At 39.8% G+C, this 26,788-nt stretch overlaps 1 protein-coding gene across 4 annotated transcripts in view; it reads right to left on the bottom strand.

Annotated features, from left to right (window-relative positions):
• Positions 1–26,367, bottom strand: part of sycp2l (synaptonemal complex protein 2-like) — a 27,057-nt gene extending 690 nt beyond the window's left edge. The window contains exons 1-33 of one of the 4 annotated variants that reach the window (XM_048266120.1): positions 26,289–26,367; positions 26,001–26,120; positions 25,746–25,862; positions 25,482–25,583; positions 25,214–25,238; positions 25,006–25,091; positions 24,424–24,512; positions 23,357–23,391; positions 23,118–23,260; positions 22,971–23,023; positions 22,802–22,847; positions 22,634–22,726; positions 22,239–22,299; positions 21,968–22,122; positions 21,563–21,623; positions 21,434–21,467; positions 18,872–18,899; positions 18,735–18,763; positions 18,538–18,598; positions 18,103–18,207; positions 17,764–17,813; positions 17,367–17,418; positions 17,021–17,156; positions 15,377–15,423; positions 13,972–14,071; positions 13,804–13,871; positions 13,624–13,684; positions 13,416–13,505; positions 12,274–12,377; positions 11,421–11,515; positions 10,862–10,961; positions 3,087–3,145; positions 948–1,005 (exon numbers count right to left, since the gene is read on the bottom strand). In XM_048266120.1, coding sequence (XP_048122077.1) covers positions 948–1,005; positions 3,087–3,145; positions 10,862–10,961; positions 11,421–11,515; positions 12,274–12,377; positions 13,416–13,505; positions 13,624–13,684; positions 13,804–13,871; positions 13,972–14,071; positions 15,377–15,423; positions 17,021–17,156; positions 17,367–17,418; positions 17,764–17,813; positions 18,103–18,207; positions 18,538–18,598; positions 18,735–18,763; positions 18,872–18,899; positions 21,434–21,467; positions 21,563–21,623; positions 21,968–22,122; positions 22,239–22,299; positions 22,634–22,726; positions 22,802–22,847; positions 22,971–23,023; positions 23,118–23,260; positions 23,357–23,391; positions 24,424–24,512; positions 25,006–25,091; positions 25,214–25,238; positions 25,482–25,583; positions 25,746–25,862; positions 26,001–26,120; positions 26,289–26,294 — 2,469 coding nt within the window. In that variant the 5' untranslated portion in view covers positions 26,295–26,367. Of the gene's footprint in view, positions 1–947; positions 1,006–3,086; positions 3,146–10,861; positions 10,962–11,420; positions 11,516–12,273; positions 12,378–13,415; positions 13,506–13,623; positions 13,685–13,803; positions 13,872–13,971; positions 14,072–15,376; positions 15,424–17,020; positions 17,157–17,366; positions 17,419–17,763; positions 17,814–18,102; positions 18,208–18,537; positions 18,599–18,734; positions 18,764–18,871; positions 18,900–21,433; positions 21,468–21,562; positions 21,624–21,967; positions 22,123–22,238; positions 22,300–22,633; positions 22,727–22,801; positions 22,848–22,970; positions 23,024–23,117; positions 23,261–23,356; positions 23,392–24,423; positions 24,513–25,005; positions 25,092–25,213; positions 25,239–25,481; positions 25,584–25,745; positions 25,863–26,000; positions 26,204–26,288 lie in introns of those variants that run through there. The other 3 variants (XM_048266119.1, XM_048266118.1, XM_048266121.1) reach the window with 3 other exon arrangements.
• Positions 26,368–26,788: the final 421 nt, after the last annotated feature.

The raw sequence follows: 26,788 nt of genomic DNA on the forward strand, positions 1-26,788 counted from the left end.
TCATGTCTTTTTACAGTATTTGGGGTATCCTCCCCCTTTCAGTTCTGGAACAGCTTCTGGGTCATTCTGAGGACCCAGCTGACTTGGGCAAGTCGTATGAGAAGCTCGCACTTTCCTGTAGACCCCATTCCAGAGAACACATAGTGAAATGCCTCTCATGATATAAAAGTAACTCAGTAGTTAACAGTTGAGTGTTGTGCATGATGTGATTGTACGGACAATGTTACATACATCTTTGGAAATTCTGAAACATCGTTCTCTCACTGCATCTTGCTTGTTCTACTAAACTGCTTTGCATTGCTGAGCTGGATGGTATGTGTGTCCTTGTGTCCACTGTGCGCCAGTGCCCTGAACAGTACATTTTGGGCAGCCTAATGCTAGTGGCGATGTCTGGAATTGATTTCAGCTCATTTTTCAGCATGGGCTTGGCCAGCTTCACTCGTGTTGACACTTCTTTGGTCTGTGTATTGTCAGACACCAGTATTGGATTTCAAGGACAAACGCAAAGCCAACCGTAAGGAACTGGAAAACCATATCTAGTTTGTCCTGACAGAGATAAGCGCCGACAAACACATGAAATAGGAACACTGAACAAACACTAAACAAACTGGTAGTTGGGCATATTCTGACCAAATTGCTCCAAGGGTAGGCTATGCTTTTTTCCTCAGTTCTGTTAAGTTACATTTATGACATATGTATAACGAAAATTCAACAAAATTCTTATGTATATTCTTACTTATAAAGGTCCTTTTCAAAGGCAAGATTCAACATAACCTCTAAAAGCATGAGTGTTTGACTACGTGTCTGTGAAATACACAAATAATATCCAAACACTCTTTAATAGTAATCTACTTTCAAAGTAAGTGGTAGACAAGTTAAATATTCCCCATAGTTGAGTATTTGAATAGGAGATTTAGTTTCAGTTTGAGGGAGATTACACAACATACCTGTGGAGCCGGGGCGTGCTGAGTGGTGTTACCTCTGCAGATCTCTAAGGAGTCCAGTCTAGCGCGGTGGAGGAGAGAGCCAAACAGAGCATTAGTGTTTGCAGTCGCAGATATTTGCAATAGTCAACAGACTAGCAACAGTCGGCTGAAGAGGGACAAGCTGACCACCTGTGTTGCAGCCACTAACTGAGCTGCCTCTATACATTTAGGGCTTCTTAGGGCAGCCGTGGGCCACTGGTTAGCACTCTGGACTTGGAGGGTTGCCGGTTCGAGCCCCGACCAGTGGGCCGCGGCTGAAGTGCCCTTGAGCAAGGCACCTAACCCCTCACTGCTCCCCGAGCGCCGCCGTTGAAGCAGGCAGCTCACTGCGCCGGGATAAATGTGTGCTTCACCTCACTGTGTGTTCACTGTGTGCTGTTTGTGTTTCACTAATTCACCGATTGGGTTAAATGCAGAGACCAAATTTCCCTCACGGGATCAAAAAATTATATATACTTATATACATGGGCGTAGATTTAGGGTGGGACGCTAAGGACTAGTCCTAATCAAAATTTTAAGATGACAAAATTGTCCCCACCAATATTTTAGCGAACTTATTTGTGCTGCTGTTTATTCCAACAGCCATCACGACAGTACAAGAAACAATGTCATTTGATTGGCTAAAAAACGAGGGGGAAGGGTTATCTGACACGCCCGCTACACACACGGAGAGTGTCAAAACACAGGCTACTTTGCACTGGCAGTCAAGCGAGTGGGTGCGTCAACGACAACGGTAAGTTTAGGGCTGTCTGCCAATACATAAAAGGCCAGAGTAAAACATTTTGATATTCCCTTTGCCCCTCAGCATGTACATGTTTGCCCCTTTTTGTGGTTTGTAGATCAGTTATGCCACCCAAGAAGAAGAAAGGGGACAACGCTTTTTCATTATGAGTCTAAGTAGGCAAAATAACAAACAGCCATACAAATTGGCAACTGGCGACCAGGCTTTCAAATGCGGATTTAACTGTGTAAAATAACATTAGTTGTTAGGATATTACCCAGGATATCACAGCTAAACCTAGCTTCTGTAATCTTTCAACCAAAGTTAGGAGTCATGTTGGTGTGCCGCAAGGACAGTCGCATAGGCTATAGCACAGAATAGAAGTCACCATCACTGACTGTTAATTGGGCTGCCAATCTTGCAGTCGCAATAAACTATGGATCCGAGACATTTTCCTGTTCTTAAATTCTGTTTATGTAGGGTAATGTATTTGTGAATGTAGCCTGCACAATGCAAAGAAATAAAAGATAAACTATGGTGCATTATACTCATATGAACATTGCAAGGCACCAGATATCTCTTCTGTGATCTCATCCCAGAAAGATTTTCTTTGACTTAGTTTTTTGAACATTTATTTTATCTAATGGCATAGCAAACATGATGAATTGAATCCACATATCCTTGCACTTGCAAAAACTATTTTTCACTAGCCTAAAACCGTGAGACTGAAAGCTAATTGCGTTCACTCTAGGCTACTTAAAGTGACAGACACTCAATTCATTTTTTAGCCTACACACCACAAATGTGATATTAAAGACAAGTGTAGCCTAATAGTTTAAATATCAATGTGATTTATTCAAATTACTAAATATGTTTAACTATTAGTTATTATGCAGATCATAAAATACTATAAATAATTAACAATATAAAGTTTATATGAATTCCAAAATATGAAATAGAAACCTATGACAACCATCACTTTCTATGTGTGTGTGTGTGTGTGTGTGTGTGGAGGGTCAATCCAATTTTATGATTGCCACTGATGTGAATGATCTCACAAATCACACAAACCAAATCAAATTTTAAAAAATTGCAAAAGTATCAAAATCGAGATTCTTCACCTAGTATTGAAACAATAATGTTGGTATCGTGACAACAGAATTTGGGGATGTGTCCCCACCAAAGCTGAGACCAAACCTACGCCCATGCTTATATACTTAGCCTATACAGTCACTTATTGTATAGATAAGCCATCAAACAGAAAAACAATTTGAACACCTGAGACACACACACACACACACACGGGTGGCATTACACAGTGTACCATGAAAACATGCCCTTTCTCTTTTGACACTCCAATAATGAGGTAAAGACAAGACCTGCTTTGTTGACGTTCACAAAAGGATCTCACGGCCTGGTACTCCGTCTTCCAGAAGGTCTGCAATAAGAATTCACCAAGCATTGGATTTAGTCTGTTTAGACAAGAGCAGCATCTGATCAGTGTACATGGAGAGTGTGTGCATACATCAGCATCAACATTATTCCCCATTTCTTTACAGAACCATTACCTTACCTGAGCATGCATTTAGTCTGCCGTATCAGAATTCCATTAACCCTTAAAAGGTGCGATTTGTAGGATTGTTACCGAACGTTCTGTAGGCCAAAATCAAAACACTGGTGAAGGTTCTCAAGACTACCAGACGCAAGCCTCTTCTGGGTTGCCAGATGTAGGCTAATTAAGACTTAGCTAACATTAGTTGACCTGCAGCTACTTTAACGTTTCTCCAACCATGACCCAGCTTAGAGCTATACATTACGGAAATAGTGAAAACAAAAAATACCTCTCTAACCAACGTAACACATATTTAGCTTAAGTTAGCGATGCAGATGAAGTTTAGCCTAGGCTAGGCTACCTGTTGTGGAGAAATATGGCCAGCTCTGCGTCAGATCTCAGGAAGCTCCTCCGATGTCCACTTAATTTGTTTCTTGTTTTAATTTTGGAAATGTGCCTGCCTCTTGTAGGCGTTCATGACTACAACTGACAGCTGTTAACAGTTGGCCTTTGCCAATTTGGCAACCCAAATAGGAATACGCACTAGCCCAGGGGTCGGCAACCTTTTTTGCCTGGAGAGCCACTTTAACCAATTTTTTTTTTTTTTTTTTTTTTTTTTTATCTCAGAAGAGCCACATAAAGACTGTTACAAAAAAAGTTTGGATATTTAACGTACAGTTACTTTCATTCAACAGAGGATTTTTAAATACATTTTCTACTCGTTTTAAAAGTAGGCCTAATGTGCAAGTAACTTGAAATGTAAAGTGGAATGACAGAAGTATAGGCCTTAGGCTTCCCATGTAACCTACTGTAGGCTAAACACCACCCCCTATTTTTCCAATGTCCTTTGGCATGCAAAGTAACATAGTTAACAACACAACACTCAATTTTCGTTGACATGTCATTGGCGAAATTGAACATTAGGCATACCAGATATTAGATTTGGTGATGGCCTTGTCTGGCTGGCTCATATTCAGTGAGGTGAAGTTTCATGCAAGAATTGAGGCCGTCACCATTTAAGGGCAACTCCACTCAAAACGGTCATATCCATAACGGCAACTAAATACCATGGCATTGTGTTGGCGTTATGGATGTGACAGTTTTTTTAAATTGCCCTTAAACGTGAGCGCAGGTTTGTCTTTATATTTTTCATATGTGAGAGATTTCTCACATGCAAGTGGAACCGAACAGGGTTAACAGCAATACTAACTCGTTGCAGTGTGCGATATATAACGGGCAGTTCATTTCGCGTTTTCAGAATCAGTCTTCGGATGGAAACTTTCCCATTTCAGCCCGCTTGTGTTCGCGCTTGCAAGCTGTGGTCGCTGACGTTTCCTTTTCGACATTTCCTTATCTAGCCTACAGCAAGCGCACACATCAACAATAACAAAGTGTTCTTGTTGACTGAAATGGAGGGAAATCGGTGATTTTGTTTGATATTGACTTTGCAACAAACCGCGAATGTAACAATATTGTGCAGGCTAGGTTACGGAGTCAAGTGAGGTGGAAAGTTATATAGGCCTAGGCTAAATTACTCAAATAGACCTACAATATATGAAAATGAACTAAAATAAAATACATTTTAATTAAATACTCATTTTTTATTTTTAAAAGCTGAGCCGCATCAGAGGGATCAAAGAGCCGCATGCGTCTATCGGAGCCGCGGGTTGCCGACCTCTGCTGTACAGTACATCGACATAACTGTGAACTTCAGCGGTAGAGAACAGACAAGGGATGGATCAAACTACGTGAACATATATTATATTTCGAACACTATTTCAACATTTTGATTTCAGTAGGTCCATTTTAATACAGTACCAAAATGATTCATGACTTATTGAGTACAAATGGCAGGTTTGTCCGAGAGCCAGATGCAGTTCCCAAAAGAGCCACATGTGGCTTGCGAGCCATAGGTTCCCGACCCCTGCACTAGCCCATTATTAATACGCTATTCTAGAATGAATCGTTCAAAACATAAACGAAAATTCCAAGAGATTCCGCCCCCTAACTCATTTTTTTCATGGGTTTTACGGGTTAGAGTAATGTTGTCAAATAAGCCATTACTTCAATTCATCGTGTTTCCTTACTCTCTGACAACATATGGTGATAATTTTTGGAATGATTACAGTTTATTTTCCATTATTTCCTACATACCGGTCCTTTAAAGGTGCGGGTAAAATTCTATGATGAATTTAATAAACCCAGATACTCTTTAGAATGTTCATTTCCAACATTCCCATCACACCGGTGTGACGGTACACCTTTAACCCTTAAAGGTGTAGGTTTTTGAACATTCTAAGTTCCGCAACAATTGAAGGTTCTAAAATTCTATGTTGAATTCAATGAACCCAGATATTCTTTAGAATGTTCATTTCTCAACATTCCCGTCACACCGGTGTGACGGTACTGCTTTAAGGGTTAAGGGTCACAGTCTAGACTATTTTTGTCTGTGATTCCTCATTGGTGGAAATTACCTCGTGTTCTGTTTACCTGGCGCCTAATTAATGCTCTTTACAAAGACCTCATGGTTTGTTTATGTTTATGGTTTTTATGTTTGTGTTTATAATGTAATGTTTTTGATATTGTTGCAAGTCACTTTGGACAAAAGAGTCAGTCAAGAAACGTAAACATGCAATACCTTAAATACAACATGATGCGGCACTGAGTAGGACTAATGCACAAAAGGCTGCTGGTCCTGATGACATGCTGAGCAGCTGACTGAGGATTAGACTGACATATTCAATCTGTCTCTAGCCCAAGCAGCGGTCCCCACATGCTTTAAAGCCACCTCCATCGTACCGGTGCCTAAACATTCCACTGCAACGAGCCTTAATGACCTCCGTCCAGTTGCACTCACCCCCCATCATCATGAAGTGCTTGAGAGACTGGTCCACCTCAAGACCTGACCCCTTCCAATTCGCCTACCGCATATGCCATCTCTACGGCACTTCATTCCGCCCTGTCCCACCTTGACAATAGCAACAACTATGTAAGAATGCTGTTCATTGACTTCAGTTCACCATTCAACACCAGCATCCCCTCCTGATCACTAAACTCACTGGACTGGGCTAGATAACCACACCTCCTCAACCCTCACCCTAAACACTGGCATGCCACAGGGGTATGTGCTAAGCCCTCTCCATTACTCCCTCTTTACCTACGACTGCACACCTGTACATAGCTCTAACACCATTGCCAAGTTTGCAGTCGACACTATCTTGATTGATCTCATCTGTAACAACGATGAGACGGCTTACAGGGAAGAGGTCCAGCTCCTAACATCATGGTGCACCAACAACAGCCTGGCTCCCAACACCAAGAAGCTCATTGCGGACTTCAGGAAGTCAAAAGCTAGTACATAAATCCCCTGAGATGGAGCGTGCCACCAGCTTCAAGTTTCTGGGTGTCCACATCTCTGAGGACCTCTTTTGGACCCTCAACACCTCTACCCTGGTCAAGAAGGCTCACCAACGTCTCTTCTTCCTCAGGAGATTAAAGAAGGAGATCTGTCTCCTCAGATCCTGGTGAACTTCTACCGCTGAACCATCGAGAGCATCCTCACTAACAGACTCACCCCACTCCCCTCCGGGGCGTTACAGGTCTCTCCATCCCTGAACCAGTAGGTTCAGAGGAAGTTTCTTCCCTGCGGCTGTCACCCTACTAAACTCTAGCTCTGCACCCCGGTGACAACCAACCAAATCCCCTGACATGAACATCAGAGGACAACTGACTAAGAGTTTGTGAAAGTAGCCTTAATGATCACAAAATGCTAAGCATGCATCTAGGCTATTTGAGTTTCTTAAAACTGAGCTGTGCTTAAATTTAAATTGTTCAATACATGATTTCATAGCAGGCCAAATATAAAATAAATTTTATATAGGCCTATAGCCTAGATATCTGTTTTTATTAGATGATCAGATGATTTACAGTTATATGTAATATGTCATGTTTCATGTTTTTGTAATGTTTCATACAGTGATGCAGGTCTACTGCAGTGAATAGGCTAAATACAACTTTGATCATTTTTATAGCCTACTACTGTATAGTTAACTTTGGCCTTGGTGCCCTGACATGTGGCCTTTGTGCCCCCCCACCAAATATGCCCAACTGAAGGCCAAGTGGCCTTGTCCCCAGAATGGTGAAATTCCAAGCCTGATTAGGACCCATCAAAGCAGCGGCGCCAGAACGAGTTTGAAAGTGGGGGTGCAAAAAAAAAAAAAACTTGTTTCGGCCTGGGTTTCCCGAGACAATTTTGAAAATTCCAGAGGCCAACTATTCACGCACGTTTTCACGTGGGATATTACGATATAAGATCTAGCAAAAAAGTCTAACAAAAATTGTCATTATGTTAGGTGCTGTGTAGTGATTTCGAGTGGTTTCATTCAAGCTGATTGGACTGCAAGTAGCGTTTTTTTACGCACAGTGATTTAGTCTAGGCTACAAGTTCTAAATGAATAATCTGCTTAAAAAACTGCGCCTGATATTGACAGACACACCAGCATAACCTGAATTTCCATTCAAGGAATAAAGGAGGTAGTCTATAGCCTACAATAATAATGATCACAATCTCCATTTTCTGTCCTGTGCACGCAGCCAAGCCTTGTCAATGACTGTGATGAAAAGATCTGCACGTAACCTACTTGCTACATTTTGAAGGTTATCGTAAAAGGTCACCCGGTAACCTGTCACTGTTTATCCCCATAGGAAAACGACACTAGAATTAGTTACCCAACTGTGCCTGTTCCCTTTGTGTTTGACTGTAATCATGTTATACATTAATTAGTGATTAAAAATGACCTTTCTGCGCTCCATATCTGTAACACGAACTGATCTGACCTGACTTGACCCGAGTTTACGTGTAAGCCTGTGTGTGCCTGTCTGCACTCATGATTCTCTACAACGTTTTACTGCATTGCCATTAACAAAGTAAAGGGAAAAAAGGTGTTTCTTTGTCGAACAAATTGGAATGCAATGTGAGGCTTGAATTGAATGCCATGCAGGAATTTGCTAGGATCTCAAAACCGGATTATGAACATTCTGAGAAACACACAATAGCGTTGGATTATAAACATGCTTTGCCACAAAAAAAAAAAAAAAAAAACGTGAGGTAAGTCGAGCTATATGAAGTTATTATTTTGCTGTCACTTCGTCTGTTTTATAACCCAGAAGGATGTACTTGGTATCAAATGATGGCTCGGTGTCTCCTCTTTCATCTGACATGCGTGCCATATCTATGCGTTCACGGGTTTGCGAGTAATTCAAACGAGAGTAATGGGTGCGCAGGTGAACGCAGAGACTGTAAATATGATGCAATTTGATTTAATTTCATGATTTTTTTAATCTTCATACTTTAACGTACAGACAAGTGCGTGATCTCGTTGGAAAGCCCCACTTCTGCTGTCACGCAATAAAGGCTTCTCGCTGCTATGAACAGTTGCGGAGCAATGTAACAGGGAAGAAAGGGTGTGTTTTTTGACACACTTTGCGTCAATCAGCTTCGAGGGGTTAAAATCTCACGTATCCCCTGGAGTGCCTTCACGTACCCCCATTTGGGAACCACTGCGCAATGCCGTGTCGGTGTTGTGGTCAACAACTGCCCTTTTTTTTTTACCCCGAAAAGTGGGCCCTGCACCGGTGCTTCCGGCGCGCTTGCATCAAAGGGCCAGTTAAACTGATTGCACCTGTATCAACTCCTTTCTGCTTAACTAGGCCAACTCTCTCTGTGTCTCTCCATTCTACAAGGATATAAGGTCCATTCCATCCAACTTTCTATCCATTCATCCTCTTCAAACCATTCACTCATCCACCCATTAAACTATCCATCAACATCCATTAAAAAATCTGCCTATCAACATCCATTTAACTTTCTGTCTATCAACATCCATTACACTATCTACAACTTTTAAACTATATACTCTGTCTCAGGCTTTAAGCATACAATCTGGCTCTCTTAAGACTACTATTTCCTCTGCCCACAACTGTTTCAAAATAAATGTCCTCACTACAATAATTCACTATTAAATAATTTAACTATTTAAACTACTCAACTATTTAACTGTTCAGCCATTTCAACGGTCAGTTGTTATCAACTATGACTCCTGCCAACTGTTTCCAAATAAAAGTTTGTTTGGCATTTTATGTTAATATACAGTATGTTTATATTTTCATGCACTGGTAATTTCCTCGAAATTACATTTTCTAGTTTTTACTACTGTTAGTGTTACTGCACTGCACATATCTGTACATGATGTTCATACATTGTTCAACCTGCATATCCATATCTATTCTGCTCTTATAAGGTTACTGCTAATACATGCAGATATTTATATTTATTTCTCTTTTTTGCACTTCTGGTTAGACGCAAACTGCATTTCGTTATCTCTGTACATAATACTCTGCACAATGACAACCAAGTGATCTAATCAATCTAATCACCATCTTCCAAAAAGTTGTAAGACGTGAATCACTAAATGTCTAACCTAGCCTAACGAGCTTCTTGTCCAAGTCAAATCATTATTGAAGAGTAGGAAATCTTATTAGATTCCACAGAAGGAAGAACATATTTTACTTAATTTTGAAAAGGACTGTGTTCTCTTTTTCTTTTCTTGGAGTTACTGTCTCCAAGTGCAGGAGACTATCACGCATTTTCCTGTGGCTTTGAGGAGGCCTAGCAATTAGATAAGCAAAATGTCAAGCTGTTGGCCTTAGATACTGCATTTTCATATCACTGACCACAGTGGCACCATCCAGTCCTGTCCTAATCACCAGATTGTCCTACCAGGCAGGAGAATCGGACCACATTCAGTCCTCCAGAAAAGGCATACCGGTAGAGAAATCATAAGATGTCTTCTATTGTAGTTTGCTGGTGTGCCAACTCATTAAGGATGCAACAGTACACAGCATATTATGAAACCAAATGATGCACCCCCTACAGTTCAATGCACAGACGTGAACCGCGATAACTCGGTACATTTTATCATTTATAATTTGCAACAAGTTTATCATTGCGCCGCAAACTGCATGCACGTTAGATATTCACAACAGACCTCCAGAGAACCAGTGCATGTAGCAAAGCACTGGCAGGTTGATGCACTCTGTATGCAAAAGAGTTTGAGAAACATCAGAACACAGCTGACTCATATACTCAAGTCCAACAAAGCTAGGTTTCAATTTCAACATCAGACAGCAGAAAACTGTTTGAATTATTGCACCATCGATGCCTCGCCCCACCCCACCCCACCCTACCCTACCACACCATACCACAACCAGCTAATGTAGTGCACCAAGCAAAGGCTGTGTGCAACCCATCCAGGGGCGTAGCACAAGATCCTGGGCCCTATGCATAGGCAGTCCTGATGGGCCCCCATAATAAATATAATAAAATATATTCCAGACTTATCAAGGGCCCTCCCTCCTCTTGGGGTATAGGAATCAGTACTGGTTTCATCCTCAGTCCAACGCCCCTGAACCCATCTGATCTGAGAGGGCAGAGGAATATCCTCCACAAGCAGATACTGTACAGCTGTGTTGGACAAAGTAAAGCAAAGAAGAGAATCATGTGAATACAGTAAACAGCTCTGTGCCTGTGGTGGTGATACAGACCATGGTCTCCTGCTCGATGTTCCTGAGTGAACGACAATCCTGCTCCAGACGCCCAAGCTGCTCCACAACCACTTCCTCAAACCTCTCCAGCAGCTGCAGCCTGGACACGAACGGTGTCACACACACACACACACACACATTTCAACAATAACTAATATATAAATAATTTCTAGTATGTGGACATGAATACGACAAAATGTTTCAGCAGTAGTTGATAGAATGTTTGCATTAAGGCAATATATGGATTACCTTTTCCTAGAATTGCTAATGTTTTGCATAGATTCAAAGTGCAGAAAGGTAAACAAAGAAGTGTCATCAGACCTCAATGCCCTTGCTGTGTAAGAAACTGCATTAACTGCATTGTCCAAAATGCTGGATCACATATTCTGGATAAAAACCTTGAGTGGGCCTAATTTAATGCTACGGTGACTCATCATTTCAACACATCGTCATATGGGTCAGGCCACGTTTGGCCGAATGTGCAATACTAATAATGGTGTTTATTGTTCTTCAGGAACTTGCATAGTTGGATAACATATTGCACAGGGTTTGTTCTCACCGCTGAGTTTGCACAGTTTTCAGAAGCGTCACCACCTGGTTCTGGCAATCAGACAGTGACTGTAGAGATCTTGTCTCTATTTTCTGATATTTTGCCTGTGGCATAGGAAAACAAATGTGTGATGCACAGTGATTGAAAATGAATTAAGAATAATTCTACCCACTATATGAGGACATTTCAATTGACACAATGACGAGCTGACACAAAACAGGGTAGTTCTATCCAAACTTTAAAAAAGACCTGAAAACATACCTGTATATGAGAGATTTTAGTTAACACACTTTTATCTTGTAGCCTATTTCTTCACATTATTTTACATCCTACTGCTGCTATTTACAGGGTTTTCCTATTTTCACTGCATTAATTGTATTGTAGGCCTATGCCTTGTTGTATCTATCTATCTCCTTACCATCTTGCAAATTCTCATTCTCTCTCATTTTTACTTAAATAAAACATCAGTGATTTAGAATTATCATTTTGTTTGTTTGTATTATTATTATTATTATTATGTTAAATGATCCAAATGTGAAGCACTCTGAGCTGCATTCTGTGTATGAAAGGTGCTATGCAAATAAAGCTTATTATAATACAATATTTACACTAAAGGGGTATATGTTTGGCAAGCAGTAGTACAAATATACCAGATAATTCCATCTCTACCAGAGAATCATAGAAATGAAAGTGAATGAATTTTGAGGCCATTAGTCACAGTTTATAAACTCAAAGCTCCAAGGCCCCATTAGTCTCACTTATAAACCATGCTTTCAGAACCACAGTCCTTTGGGAGCGTGCATATTCAATGCACAGTGTGCACAGTACAGAGTGTGTGGGTTGGTTTGGGACAAAACATTACAAAGACGTGGTCCAGCAGCTGAGACTTGAAGCTCCGGAAAGCGGAGATCACATCAGGACCCATGATATCTGCCTCAGAGTCCTCCTCATCTGCCATTACAGGGTCTGCACAATGAGTAATTTAAAAAGACAATTACAAAAGTGTCAAATCAAAGAGAGATTCATTTTAATGTGTTTCATGAAACATTTCTCTTGAGAACAGTCTCTAAATACTATGTGCAAATACTATAACAACTATATATGACCTGCAGCATCACCCCTTCTAACTTGTTTCTAAATTATTTAACAAAATGTCTTCCTGCAACTTCTACTACTTGGTCAGTGATGAGCATAACAAACAGGCATCTCAGGATGTTGTTCCAGAGTGAACCCGTGTACCCAGTAGGTGCTAGCGAGTGTTCCACCAGTTGCTCTGTTTGGAGCTGCATAATAAAAGGAGAGTGGGTCTGGCAAACGCGTATGCCAGCCTGGCACCATGCCCAGGTGGCAAGGATGTTGGGAAACTCAAAAGGGAACGGTGGGGTGATCCTCTCTCAAGACAAAGCCACGCTTAGGCCATTCAGCCGATTGCTGGCTGGGGTTAACGGAACCCAGGCCATGTCACATTCTCTGGCGTAGGACATGTGCACAACGCATGAATGACGTTTGCTCTTCATGTCATGAAAAAATGTCATGACAGGTTTGGATAAGGGAACATTGCAAAATTCCGCATTAATTAATATCTTGGTGCATTTATTCATCAGTAAAGAAGGTAAATTTAGGTACATTTGACAATAATGGAGGACTGTTGAGACTTGATTCAGTTGAACTCATTTACAGAGCTGGAGTTGTTAATGAGCACCACACACAGGAACGTGACATGTTTCTGGATGTGACTGAAATGTGTCAGCTTAGAATTGTTTATTTCCTAACTGAATTAATATAAAATATAAAATACAAAAAAGATTATCAGATGTCAGATTATCAGTATGCTTATCAGTATGTTCCTGAGGTTTCTCACTATGCAGACCTGGTCATGATTTTGTCACATACACACACAAACACATATTACAGGTAGAATGCAACTCTAATGTGATTTTCTCCCTGGCTCAGCACTCAGCATGCCTAGGACAGTTACAATGGTGTGCAAATTCCAGAACATACCTGCTGCCCCCTCTTGTGGATGGGAGTGGAATAGGCCTCTGGACTGCAGGCCTACTCCTGTCTGCTCTCTCCTCTGGATCACAGAAGGCTCTGGAAATAGAGAATATTTCGGCATTAAATGTCCCATATAGCTTGTGGATTTCAGAAAACACTTCCCAATAGCTGCTGGCCCCAACTTTACTGACTTTAAACTTCACCCAAAACAAACCTGGACTCTTGAGGGGCCTTTTTCTTGATTGAAATGATGATTCTTGAGCAAGTGCACTTTCCTAAGGACATCAAAGTTAAATTATTTTTATGCAACTTTAAACTAGACAAAGGTTCAAGCCACTTAGCACCAGATAATTTTAGTGTATGAACAAATTAAGTTTTCTTCACAAAAGAGCACCTTATCAGCCAGGTCACAGGGTAGAGTTTCAGGTATGGTGCTGTCAAGGACCGACAGCTCAAGGAATCCTAAAAAGGACCACAATAGTTGATGCATGAACATATAAACAGTTAATTTTATTCCTGTACTCATACGTACTCAGACTTCTATCAGTTGGAGAAACTTTACCTGAGTCGGCCATCGCGTCTGTCTGGCCCTTCTCACATTCAGAGATTTCAGAAATGACCTGTAGATTAGCAGCTGATGTCTTTTGGATTGATGACAAAGTCTGTGAAAGAGCACCACAAGTGGAAATTTACAACCAGGGCTTTACTCTTCACATCATGAATATCACAGTAGGCTGAATAACTACCAAGATCATCTGATACATGGTTGGTTATTTTTCCTTGCATCATAATAGTCAAGACTGTGTCAGGGATTAATACAGACAATAACAGTATTAATCCCAAAATTACATTTAATCTGCTGCCAGTCTTGGTCTATAATAACCAAACAGTCAGATTGAAAGGTTGATAGACTGACTGATGAATACATATCTTATTGATCTCAAACTAAATATAGGCATAATCATGTTAAGCTGCAATAAAAGATCACACCTGGGGGGTTGGGGTGGGGGGCTCTGGCGCAACTGATTACAGTGCTCATACCATATTAGGTCCAAGTGCCCATGAGGAGCCTGGTTTGAGTCGGAGCCGGGTCATTTCCCCATCCCACCCCATCTCTCTCTCCCACCCACTTCCTGTCTGCCTCTTCACTGTCCTATCAGAATGAAGGCAAAAAAGGCAAAAAAATATATACTAAAAAAAGAAGAAAAAGATGATCACACCTGATGCACACTTCCCATGATCTTCCCTCCTGCACCTCTTCTCTCCTCTACTTCCTCTCCATCTCCCTCTCTTCCTTCCTCTACTTTACCCTTTTATCACTTTTTCCACCAACCACACTAACTATTAATGTCACCACTCCTATCCTCCAGTACTGGTATTGGCAGATGCAGTGGTAATTCATAGCTAAGCTCTCCTATGCACTGCAGCTTAAATCTTATTCTATTGTAAGATGCTTTGGATAAAAGCACCTAACCTGACTCTCGCCAGATGAATTTCGTTCCACTTAGCTCCGCCTAGCTTCCCTCACATCCATCTGGGACCTCTTCCATTGAGAGTGATTTCTGCACCAGATTTTATGGTAGAGCCAATCAGGACGCAGGGCGGGAGTTTCATAAATGTGACATAGCGTAGAAGCGACTGTGAGACTGTTATCAGCGTCACGGGTTGGCTTTGATGTGAGTGGTTGAAGTAGCACGTCAATAGATGACGGACAAGTGGCTTATCCAATCATATGCAAGCAATTTTTGATTAGGCCCAGCCTTCTGAAGCAACACTCCAATGGATTGATCCCAGATGGATGAGTGGAGCTAGGCGGAACGAAATTCATCTGGCCAGAGTCAGGTTAAAAAGCACCTGCCAAATGAACAGATGTAAATGTAAGATGAATCTAAACACATTGTCATTGTTCTAGCTATGTTTGAGATGCTTCATGGTCATGACAGAATGACAGCAGAGACGTCCATTACCTTAACATGGTCCTCCTCTCCACTACTGGGGGATGATAGAGGCAGGACTAGAGCGAGAAGAAAACAAAATCACTTAAAGCAGGTACACCGCCGGCAAGGCAGGCTCTAGGCAGGGGCCCGAAAACAATTAGTGCTACCTAGTTCGAGTTGCTGTAGCCAACAGCTTGAACAGCCAGGCAGCTACAGTGCTATACTATGGGGACATTATCTTAAATATACCCCCAGAGTGTAACACTGTAGCTGCCTGGCTGCTCTAGCTGTCGGTAGGGATAGGCAAAATTCAGCAAAATTACAAAACTACAAAATACACAGCCAAACCATGTATCAAAACAAAACACTGAATATGCATTTTGAAAGTACTAAACGTACCATTTAAAAGGAACATATCACTTTGCAAACCATCCATATCTATTTATTTAATGTATTCCTTCATCAGTAGGCCTACCACTGATTGATTGACATGTTGATTAAATGGACAATGTTTGAGAGCAATAGCTTTTCTCTGCCTATGTGACATGCCATAACCTGCAAACAGTCAACAGATCAATTTGCTGACTTGTCTGTTAGATCTCATAGCCTAAATACTGTATCAGAGATGCACTCAAAAAGACACAGTTGAACTTGTCAAGCGGTACATAGTGGAGACAAGTCTCTGACATCGTCAGTGCATGCCCAGATTGAGCAATGTTGCAGGGAAACCACATAACCGGTTCCGATTGGATGATTAAAGTTCAAGAAACTGATCATTAAATTTCTCAAGAAACTTGAGGTTGGTATGAGGTATTCTGTGATATTGCAAAAGGGTTCTCAACTGTTGTAGAAAGAAATGGCTGATCTTTAATGCAATATCTACATTACCCATTATCAGCAACCATTCATCCAATGTTCCAAAGGCACATTCTGTTTACTAATCATTTTAAAAGGCTAATTGAGAAAACATTGTAGAACCCTTTTGCAATTATGTAAGCACATAATGTAATGCAAATAATCTCAGCTGATATTATGTCTATAATGGAGTAGAATGGATGGGTAGTGCATCTCAAGGCAAGGCAAGTTTATTTATATAGTGCATTTTATACACAAAGGTAATTCAATGTGCTTTACACAATGAGAGAATAGCAAGCAGTATTAAATAAAAGCATAGTGGCCAAAGATAAAAGAAAAAGAAGGAGAATAGGTTAAAGATTAAAAGATAAAGTTATAAAACAGATAAGTCATAAAAAGAAAATAATTGTTAAAATCCATAAAGCACAAGGTGGAGTCAGTTAAAAATTGTTTAAAAAGGTGAAGGAAATCAAATAAAATATAAAAACACAACAATAAAATCTAAAAAGACAGAAGAAAACAATTAAAATAGTGAATGGAGTGAATTTAGATAGAGAACAGACCAGAGTGTAGGCTGTGTAGAGGACTTGACATGAATTTGGGTGAACAGTACTGTTCAAAGTGCCAAATAAGTCCATGATGACATGCCTGAAGCCTTTGAGAGTGGAATAATTCACTCAAACAAACTCTATTCATGAACTAGTGCTTTGACTGGTGAACCTGGTGAGACATATTCAAGGACTGGTGGTCTTTAAATAAAATCCTTACGTCACAGGAGGATGCGCCATAACTGAAGCAGAAAAGACTGACTGTAGTTACCCCTCAGTCGACCTTTGACCTTTGGTTTCTTCCTGGTGTAGGTGCATGTGGGTGTGCTAGTGTGGCAGGGGCTGAGCTTGTCTGTGGCAATGCTGTTCCCCTCAAGGTCAGCCCAGTTGGACCCTTCCCCTCTGGTCTACATAAGGAAACACATTTTACATAATCTTACTTGATTAAACAAGTGAAGACATGACATGGAACACAGGTATTTGTTTTCGAAACATAACACTGAATACAATACTTGTATTTAGTCTCGGGAAAATCTGCATATTTTGTAGATGAAACAAACATAACATAACACAGCAAACATCACAGTGGTTTAGTCGCATGGAGAAATTGTGTTTACCTTCTGTGGAACTTTCTTCTCAGTTGTGCTGGCCGAGACAGTCGGATGAGACCTGCAAATAATAGGACGACTTTTATCCAATGATTACTGCCTACCATTGACACAGCTGTTTCCATAATTTATGTGGGATCACTTCACAAGACTGTTTGCATGTAGTGTGAGGCAGGATGCCGGCTCAGTCTTGGGTTGAGCAGGCATGAAAACAGGCCATCCTCAAACAACAGAAAATATCTAGCTGTATGCTATCTGGCATAATGTCTAAATATTTAAGAGAGCTTAGAGATTAATATGAGAAATGGTAAATAAGAACCCCCCCTCCCCCACCACCTCCCAAGTTGAGTTGGAATGTCCTCTAAAAACATTTAGTTATAAACCATGTAGTGAAATGTGGTCATACACATTTGTGGAGGCGGGCTTGCTGAGAAATCTTGTTCTTGCCCTCATTACCTGGATAACAAATAAACAAACACACAAAAAGAAAAAAAACAGACAGCAATTTTAACAAAAATGCTGTTTGACAACAGAAATGCTTAACTGGGTATTGGGCTTATTGAAATTTGCCACTAAAAAGGACAAATTAGCTAGAGTTTGGGGTGATATTTCAATGTCTTGATTCCCTCTCCCACTCAAAACTCCAACAAATTGGGAAAACAACCCCACTGATAAAGGACAACTTTATGATCATATAAATTTGAACAGCTAGTGCCAAAAACCCCAGCTCTGTGAAGACACTGACCTTATAAATCTTCAAAGCAGTCCAGAATGACACATTGTCTGGCTTTGTGACTTGTGAGCGCTTTGATAAGCGTCTTGTGGGTTCAAGATTGTGTTTTACTTCAACCTAAGATAGTTTGGTTAATGTGTTAAGGACACATCTAGCGAGCAAGCTGAATTGTTCTCCACAAGAACAGAAGTATAACACTTATCTTATGTTAAGTTTGTTCCCTGTTACTGAAAGAGAAAAACTTAGAAAGAAGAGAAAAGACAGACTGGGGACAGTGAAAGATTGAAATACACAAACTGACAGAGTGAGTGGAGAAAGAAGCCCGAGAGGTACTGTCTTGATATGTGAGAGAGAGAGAGACAGAGAAAAAGATAAAACATATGACAGAAAAAAAAGAAAGACAGAAGGAAGAGGTGACATTATGAAGTATATACACATCAATTCAACCTCTGTGTCAGAGTCATTGCGCATCAGGAAGACATCTTGTGTGGGGGTGCTTTCTTCCTCTCTGGACAATGGAAATAAAATGACAGAACAACACATCAATCTGCAGCACACACATGCATGACAACATACTGGGGAGTAGCCTACTGTAAAGCTTCTCCTCAGTGTTTCTACTGTGGAGATGTCAATCAGTCACTCACTGTTGTACGGACACCTCCGCCTGGCTCATCTACTCAGAGAGAAGTGATACACAAACAAAAAGATTCTTAGTAGTAAAATTATGCAATTCATTAACCTGTGTGTAAAGACGGTGTGAAAATAATGAAATGTTCTCTACCTCTGTGTCTTCGTTCGTAATCTGTGGACTATGCAAAACAGGGCGAATGATTAGTTCTCATGGTTTATCAATGGAGGTCTATGTCTGTCTATGTAAATCCATAGATAATTACAACATGGCATTTGAACATACCCTCCAGAATTATTGGCATCTCTGCTAAAGTTAAATAAGAACAGGTATACGAAAATAACCTGTTGGTAATTTCTTCACAATGAAAACAATGAGGAAAAATCTAACATTGAAGGGACACTAATTTATTACTGTCTCACAAAAACACTCCATTTACAATAACTGGCGCACCTGCTTGTAATACCTTACTGAGCCTCCCTTTGCCAATAAAACAGCTTGTAATATTATCCTAGGACACCCCATAAAGTTGGAGAATACAAAGCAAGGGATTTAAGACTAATCGTCTTTACAAAATCTCCAGATTCCAGATTCCTACTGTAGGTCCACACTTGTATATTGTCCTCTTTGACTCACCCCACAGTTATTCTATGGAGATTAGATCAGAGGACTGAGATGGCAAAGGCTGAAGCTTGATTTTGTGTTCAGTAAATCATTTTTATTTTGATCTAGATTTTGCTTTGGTTCATTGGTTCATTGACCTCATTAATGATCCAGTAATGACCCACTTGTCATGTCCTGTCATGACCCACTTGTTGTGGTGTCTTGGCAGAGATTGACACCATACACCTCAATAAGTTTCCCAAGGCCTTTGGGAATACAAACAGCGCCACAATATCACAGCCCCTCCACCATAATTCCCTTTAGCCATGGGGTTCTTTTCAGTATAGTCATTCTTCTATGTACGCCAAAGGCACCTAAGGCGTTTCTTGCCAAAGAGGGCAATTTTCATTTAATCTGCCAATAAACCACACTTCCAGACAAAATCACTGTATCATTCAGTAACCCCTGTCATTTACTTTTGTAATAAAATGACTGGAACGGCTTTTACCTGGCATGCTCTCTAAATAGCAGTGAGGTCTCTTTTGAAGATTTTTTGAGGGACATGGTGACACCAAGATGATACCTTGTATCCTCCTTGTATGATACCTTCTGTAACTCTCCAACAGTGGTTCTTATGGACATTTTTGCATATCTTACCATCCTCCATACTGTGTGTGGGGACAAGATAGCCATGGGTCTTTGTGCAAGCATATTGTCACATTTCCAGTTGATCAGAACCTTTTAATTGTTGTTTTAACTGTAAATATAGGCATTTTCAACAAAGTACCTAGTTTTAATAGTCATTCTCTGCATTACAAATGGCAACACACATGGCCAGATGTACTAACGCTTTTGCGCCCATTTCAGGCGTATTTGTTTCGCAATGTGCGTGTAAAATCATTGCGAGGTATGTAGCCTACAAACAGGCCGCAATGATGTAAAAGCGCAAACTGCCTGTCGCGGGAGCTGAAAGTGGCAGATTGCGACTGTCATGTCATGCATTATGCATTCATGGGAGGAACCAGGGGAAAGTGGGAGTTTAGCGTAAAAAGATGGGAGGGGAAGAGTAAAGAGCGCCTAGTTATGTATTCCGCGGTATGTACAAAGACTGCTCCTGAAAGCGTCTATTCTGCGCCTAAATACTTCCGCCTAGTAAAAGCAGGTGTTAATCCAAATTGCAGTTCAATGCGTTAATAAGAGAACCTTTCAAAGACAACAGAATCGCTATTTAGAGCACCAGTTTTTGTGGTGAAAGTATTTGTACTACCAAAAGCAACCTTAACTTTCGTTGGCCTTTCGAATGGCTTAGTCTACTTTCACTTTCACGTCTTTCACTTAAACTTTCCTACTTGCTAGATTTGACCAATCTTCCATAGCCTACGTGCACAAGTAGTTTGAGTAGAACTACTGATCTTCATTATCTCCCTGCTTGTTTACATCTTATCATGTATGGTATTATTTCATGATCGCTAAATGTTTGATTCTTTTTAATGTTGTCATCAGTTAACTTCATTCAACTGCGCTTGTATGTAGGCGCTGCCATTCAGTTGTGGACGTTCGTAAATTGCGTTTATGGGCGGAGAAAGGCAGAGAAAGGCGCAGTGTACACTAAGGATTGAACGATTGATAAATACGACGGAAACTTGGGTCTGACAGCGTTCGCAATCTGCTGTGTGTCCATGACGCTGATAACGCTACGTTCGCAAATGTACGTACATCTGGCCCACAATGTCAACTTTTTATTTAAATTAAGTGTATCTTCTTGCGAAAATGACTAACCTCTGTCACTTTATTTTCATACCTTAGTGAAAAAGAAAGTCATGAACTACTTCTGAAATTTCCGACGCTCTGATTAAAGTTGAAATTAGATAAGAAATGCTTCTGTTCTATTTTGTGTCTGTTTTCTAGTGGTTGCCAATAATTGGGGGCAATTTGTTCTTGTTGAACATATTTATTTATTTATGAGATTTTCCTTTTTCTCAGTATAAATTTGCTTCCCTTCGAGGTTTGATTTTTTTCTTTTCATTGTAAACCAGCAAAAGATTATTTTCTATACCTGTTTTTAGTCAACTTTACCTAAGGTGCCAATAATTCTGGAGGATGTATGCTTACCTTGGAGAATCCTCTGTTACTGGACCAGGAGGTTCTGGATATGACACATATATAAATAGTTATGTTAAAGTTATGGGCATTGAGAACACAGATAACACCATGAAGCTGATTGTGCAGAAATCTACACACCTGAGGAGGAGTCTTCAATGTAGGAGGCCAGAGGGGCTGTTTGTCTTTCTGGTACTGAGCCCTTAATCATTTAATGATGTTGCATTAGCTCCTTATACAGTCCATAGAAATACATATTATATACCTTATATTTATTCAGTCGTTTTGATGTATTAACAGTGTTTTAGATACATCATATAGAATGCATCTACCTATGAGGCACATATTTGTGAATAACATATTTGGGTGCATTCAGATTTAATTTTTTGCAATACGATGTATTAACTTATTATGAAACCAAGCAATAATGCAATTCCTTTTGTCTACAAAATACGAAGAGAATGCAGAAAAGCATTTGTGCACAAAGGATGCATTTTGTTGCAGTGCATTCTATATATAATGTCACACTTAGCACGTTTTACACACCTTGGGTTGTGGTATATCCCCAAAGACTTTCTGTAAAGCAGATGCAATATCAAGGCATGGCGAGAAGTACATATACACCGTCTGGCCTGAAAGTTTTCCATAGGGGACAACAGGACTGGTGGTCCAGATAGTCAGGAGTAGTTGGTCAGTCACTGCTTTGAGTGAGAGTATGAGAGAGTGAGAAAGAGTGAGAGAGTGCAAATACAAAATGGCAACCCTAGTGGCTTTTTATTGATCAGGACCAAGAAAGCACACACAGTTAGGCACTCACTTGACAGTTCATAGAATCGAACAGATGTCTTCACCAAGCAGATAGACCCCCAGAGAGAGTTCTGGAACACACAGACAGAGCATACAGTACAGCACATGTTAAGCTGTTCTCATGTACCTGCAGCACTACATTTCTCAATGCCAAGACAACCAGTCACAGAGTAGACCCAAGACATCTGCTGGAGTTAACAAAGTGCTCTTAGAGTTGGGGCTTTAATAAGACAAGAGTGTGACATTCAAATGTCAAGGGCTACACAAGGGAAAAAACAGAGATAACCAATTATAAATAAAAAAGACTTAATCAATTATAAGAGACAGTGATTTCATTAAACATCCATCACTGTATGTTCAGAGCACACAAAAAAAAAACGAAGATGACCTTCAAAAAGACCTTACCTCTGGATCATCCACAGAGAAGGTGATGCAGGATGAACCAACGTTGAAATCCACCCAGAACTCCTTGAGGTGTACATCATCAGGCTTGTAAAGCTGATCAGAATATAGACATTAGGGGGACAATGCAGATAAAGTAGGATCATAAACACACTGCTCTTCAACACTCACCTCAGTAGGGCCAAGAAACACTCTTGAGCAGGGAAATGTGAAAACTCTGGAAAAGATAACAGGTTTGGGTCAGCCCTGCAGGAACAGTCCTTAAATGAGTTCAGATAAAAGAAAATCAATATTATTAATGATAATTAAATGGTGTTACTGCACAAATATTGTGACATACCTTCTTTCATCTCCAAATGAGAGATTTACTTCATTTAGAAATATCCGGCAATCCTTTAACAATAACAAACAGGTCACTACAAGCTAGAGCAAGTCATGACCACTTTAATTAAAAAATAATCTTTGGTTAAAGAACATAGGAACCTACTGTTTCGAACTCTCCGTATTTAATACCAATAAAAGAGGATGCCAGTCCTTTGTCACCAAACCACTTGTGGGCAATGTCCTCTCTTGTCCTCTTTACGGTCATGCGTGACAGTGCCTCAGTCACAGCAACCTGAAACTCATAATCTGTAGGAGTGTGAATACAGCTGTAGGACATTAATTTAAAAGATGCAGTCCAGGTTTTAGGTCAACTGAAAAATACATATTAAAAAGACAGCTTACCTCCACCTTTCAACAAAGCATTGGCAAAGTCTTCCCTGGAATAAAGATAAAGTATAATTCATGAAATCATGCATAATTACACACAGCTGTGCAAGTTTTAGAATGACCTTTTTGTTTATGAATGTGTCTACAGATATAGATTTGTTTGCATGTGCTATTAAATATTTTTGATTAATATGCAAAAACTTTTGCATAGGTCAAGACTGAACAATGTGGGGACACAACAGCAACATGAAAGTATTTTAACTCAGATTTTTACCAAGATAAATAGAATCAAATATTATTAATGTGATATGTTTTCACTAGGCCTACATCAGTATTCAGTTCTTCTGATTGTTTTTCTGATACTGAAATGTACAGAGTATACTGTACATTATGCAATAATTTAACACCTTGACCACTTCAATGCATTTGTCAATGTGCAACAGTCTGTGCACTTTTGAAGCATGTTTTTTTAAAGACCATTAGCACTGGTAACATCAATTTACTTTCCATCGTACAGTATGCAAAACCATGAACCCACACTATAGGCGATGCACTCTGCAGTTATGTGGCGAGTTGGACCAAACAAATGCAAAAAAGGCTTTTACAACACAACATTGCCAAAATTCTTATATAAATCAGGCTAGCAAGTCATTTATCAAAGCCAGCTGCATTTTTGTTGGTGTTTGTAAGGCTTTTCACAACTCAATACTGCTGCTGGGTGAGTAAGCTGAACTGGGCAAGCATTTGTCGATCTGAAAGTGCAGCAACCCTGACTGCCCACAAGAGGGCAATGTTCTGCCACTACATTTGGAATTGAGGGGGTTTGAGAGGACAAACTTTCCCCTCCTTATTTGTCCATCACAGTACAGAGATGGGCTAGGTGGCGGGTCTTTCTAGATTCTTGTCTTATAGCAAACCCACAACTAGGTACAAGGTACCACTTGGTGAAATTTAAACTTAAAAACTTTTCTTTCCATAATTACAGCGGGATTTAGTTCCACAACATATTTACAACAGTATGTTTTGGGGGGAAAAAAATGAAACAAGTGGATTTAGTAGGGGCATTACAAAAATAAACTTACAGGAGCTGAGAAAGAGAAGAGCATTGACAAATATCTCGCCGGTCATCCTTGGAAATCCCATCCACCATGGAGTTAATTGTCTGAATGGCCTAGAAAGACGGCAAAAGAAAGCCTTTTACAAATGATGGAACCATCCCTCTAAGTTTATGTGCAGCATTACATTATTAGCACCAAAGCTTTACATCCCTTGCGTGCTGTGGTCCTCCATCAAATGTACTGCATTTGTATAGTATCAAGGGAAAATGATAGTCCTTTGTTTCCACGGACATCTTTTCTGACCGATCAATCAGAATTGATTGTTCAATAGATAAATTCGAGAATAGATTGTGAGTGTTCTGCACGATATCAATCACAAAGCATCTCTGGATAACAGTCTGGGCTATGAAAAATCTTCATAGGTCAAAAATAGATCATAATAATAATAATAATAATAATAATAATAATAATAATAATAATAAAATCAGCCTTGGCATGTAAGATACAGAAAATGTAAAAGTTCTTCTATGTGAAAACTGAAAAAAGCATTCTTTCTTGTTATAGCTATGACATTATCAGTCAAGTATCTATGGTCTTTGATCCTACATCAAGGCGAAGTTTGTAGTTTGCCCTCTCATCTGCCACAAGAGCCCCAAAGCGCAGAATAAGAAGAGTCCTGATTGTAGCTTTGCCTGCAGAAGTCACAAACAGATCAATTGTGTTGCATTTACCGGAGTAGTAAATGAGTGAAATTAATAAACAAATAGATAGATAGATAGATAGATAGATAGATAAATAAATAAAGGCATACAACCTTCAATAATGCCATGAGAAAGTTTCTGGGAAAAGTAAATAGTGGTTAATTCACTAAATTACTCAAAAAGAAACATTACTACTAACCTTAAATCCTCAACAGAATCACAATACCTCATATTTATTATTCTATAATTATTTGTGTAGTGTAGTGTCTACATATAAGTGGATTTGCCACCATTTCAATCAATGGATGATCTTATTTAGTATTTGGCCAGGTGAACACAGAACAGCTTTTTCAATGGACTGCAAGAGCTGTAACTACCTACCACAGCAATATCATAGAAAGCCTCTAGGAAAGTCATCTGCTCTGGAGTTGCTTCTTCACTCAGGATTATTTGCTCCATTGTCCTCTCATACCAAGTGAGCATGTAGGTAAACGCAGACAACAGATAGGGAATGTTTAAGAAACTGTTGTAGGCTAGTCTAGAAGCCAGGGGAGGCAAGAGCAACATTCATTCAAGCACCATTAATTCAGAACAAAACTGAGAAGTAATGGTTTGAAAATGATCACAAGTTGACAGGATACTCATCATTACAACAAGGCCTTGTTGAACAAGTGTGTGAAAGCAATCCGGGTCTTGCTCCATTGCTTTTTCAATGGCTTTGAGAATCAGGATGACGTTTTTAAATAGATTTTTATCCAGTTCCTGAAATCGAGTTTAGCAGCACATTAGCCTACATTGACAGATAACTTGGCCTAGTCTTTTGTGATTCAAATGATTTAAAGTTAATATGTGGGTAGGCTAACTTTACTGACATAATTAATGTGTAGCGTATAGGCCTACCTTGATGACGATTTTCTCCAGTCGATCTGCGAATGATTTGAAAAGTTTTTCCGTGGCAAATACTTCAATGACTGTTTGGACATTATTTTTGGCAAAAGCCTGTTGGAGATTGTTCTCGAACTGTGAGAGAAACATGATAGAAGTCACGCCGGCATTTTGGTCACATCAAAATAACTTAAACTTAATTTAATTAAGGTTATGGTTAAGTTGCTATCCTTTGTTCAATAGTATTTCCTAACATTTAACATTACATTGATTTGAAAATAATTAAAATAGACCATAGCCTACGCTCATTTTTACTGAACAGTAGTGGAATGTCTCGCGGCGTTCCTAATTAGCTCTACCAGGTGACAGGTGTAGATTCTCATTAGGCTAGTTCAGTGAACTTGGGATACCTGGTCACTTCCTCACATATTATTAGTTTTTCACAACAGAAAGTTGTGAAAGTTCATGGCAAACGTTATTTCCCGGGTATCCTGTAGGTTTTTTATAGCATATTGTGCTTAAAATATTTAAAAGCAATGGTCAAAATTTTGGCAAAAGTGAATTATTATTAGTTTATTTTAAGCCTGCCACCATACCATGAATTTGGCCATTCAGATTTTGGCATCACTCGCGACACCTATCGACATCACCATTAGTTTTGCACACATTTTTCTTTTAATGTTCTTCCAAATTAGCAAATGTTTTAGAACTTCTGATATTCCAATTCTGTGATTGACATGACGACAGGAATTACACAGACTTACACAGAATTACACAGACTAAAAATCACTCCCAATATCAAT

The sequence above is a fragment of the Alosa alosa genome, chromosome 16, assembly GCF_017589495.1.
Source record: "Alosa alosa isolate M-15738 ecotype Scorff River chromosome 16, AALO_Geno_1.1, whole genome shotgun sequence".
NCBI lineage: Eukaryota > Metazoa > Chordata > Actinopteri > Clupeiformes > Clupeidae > Alosa > Alosa alosa.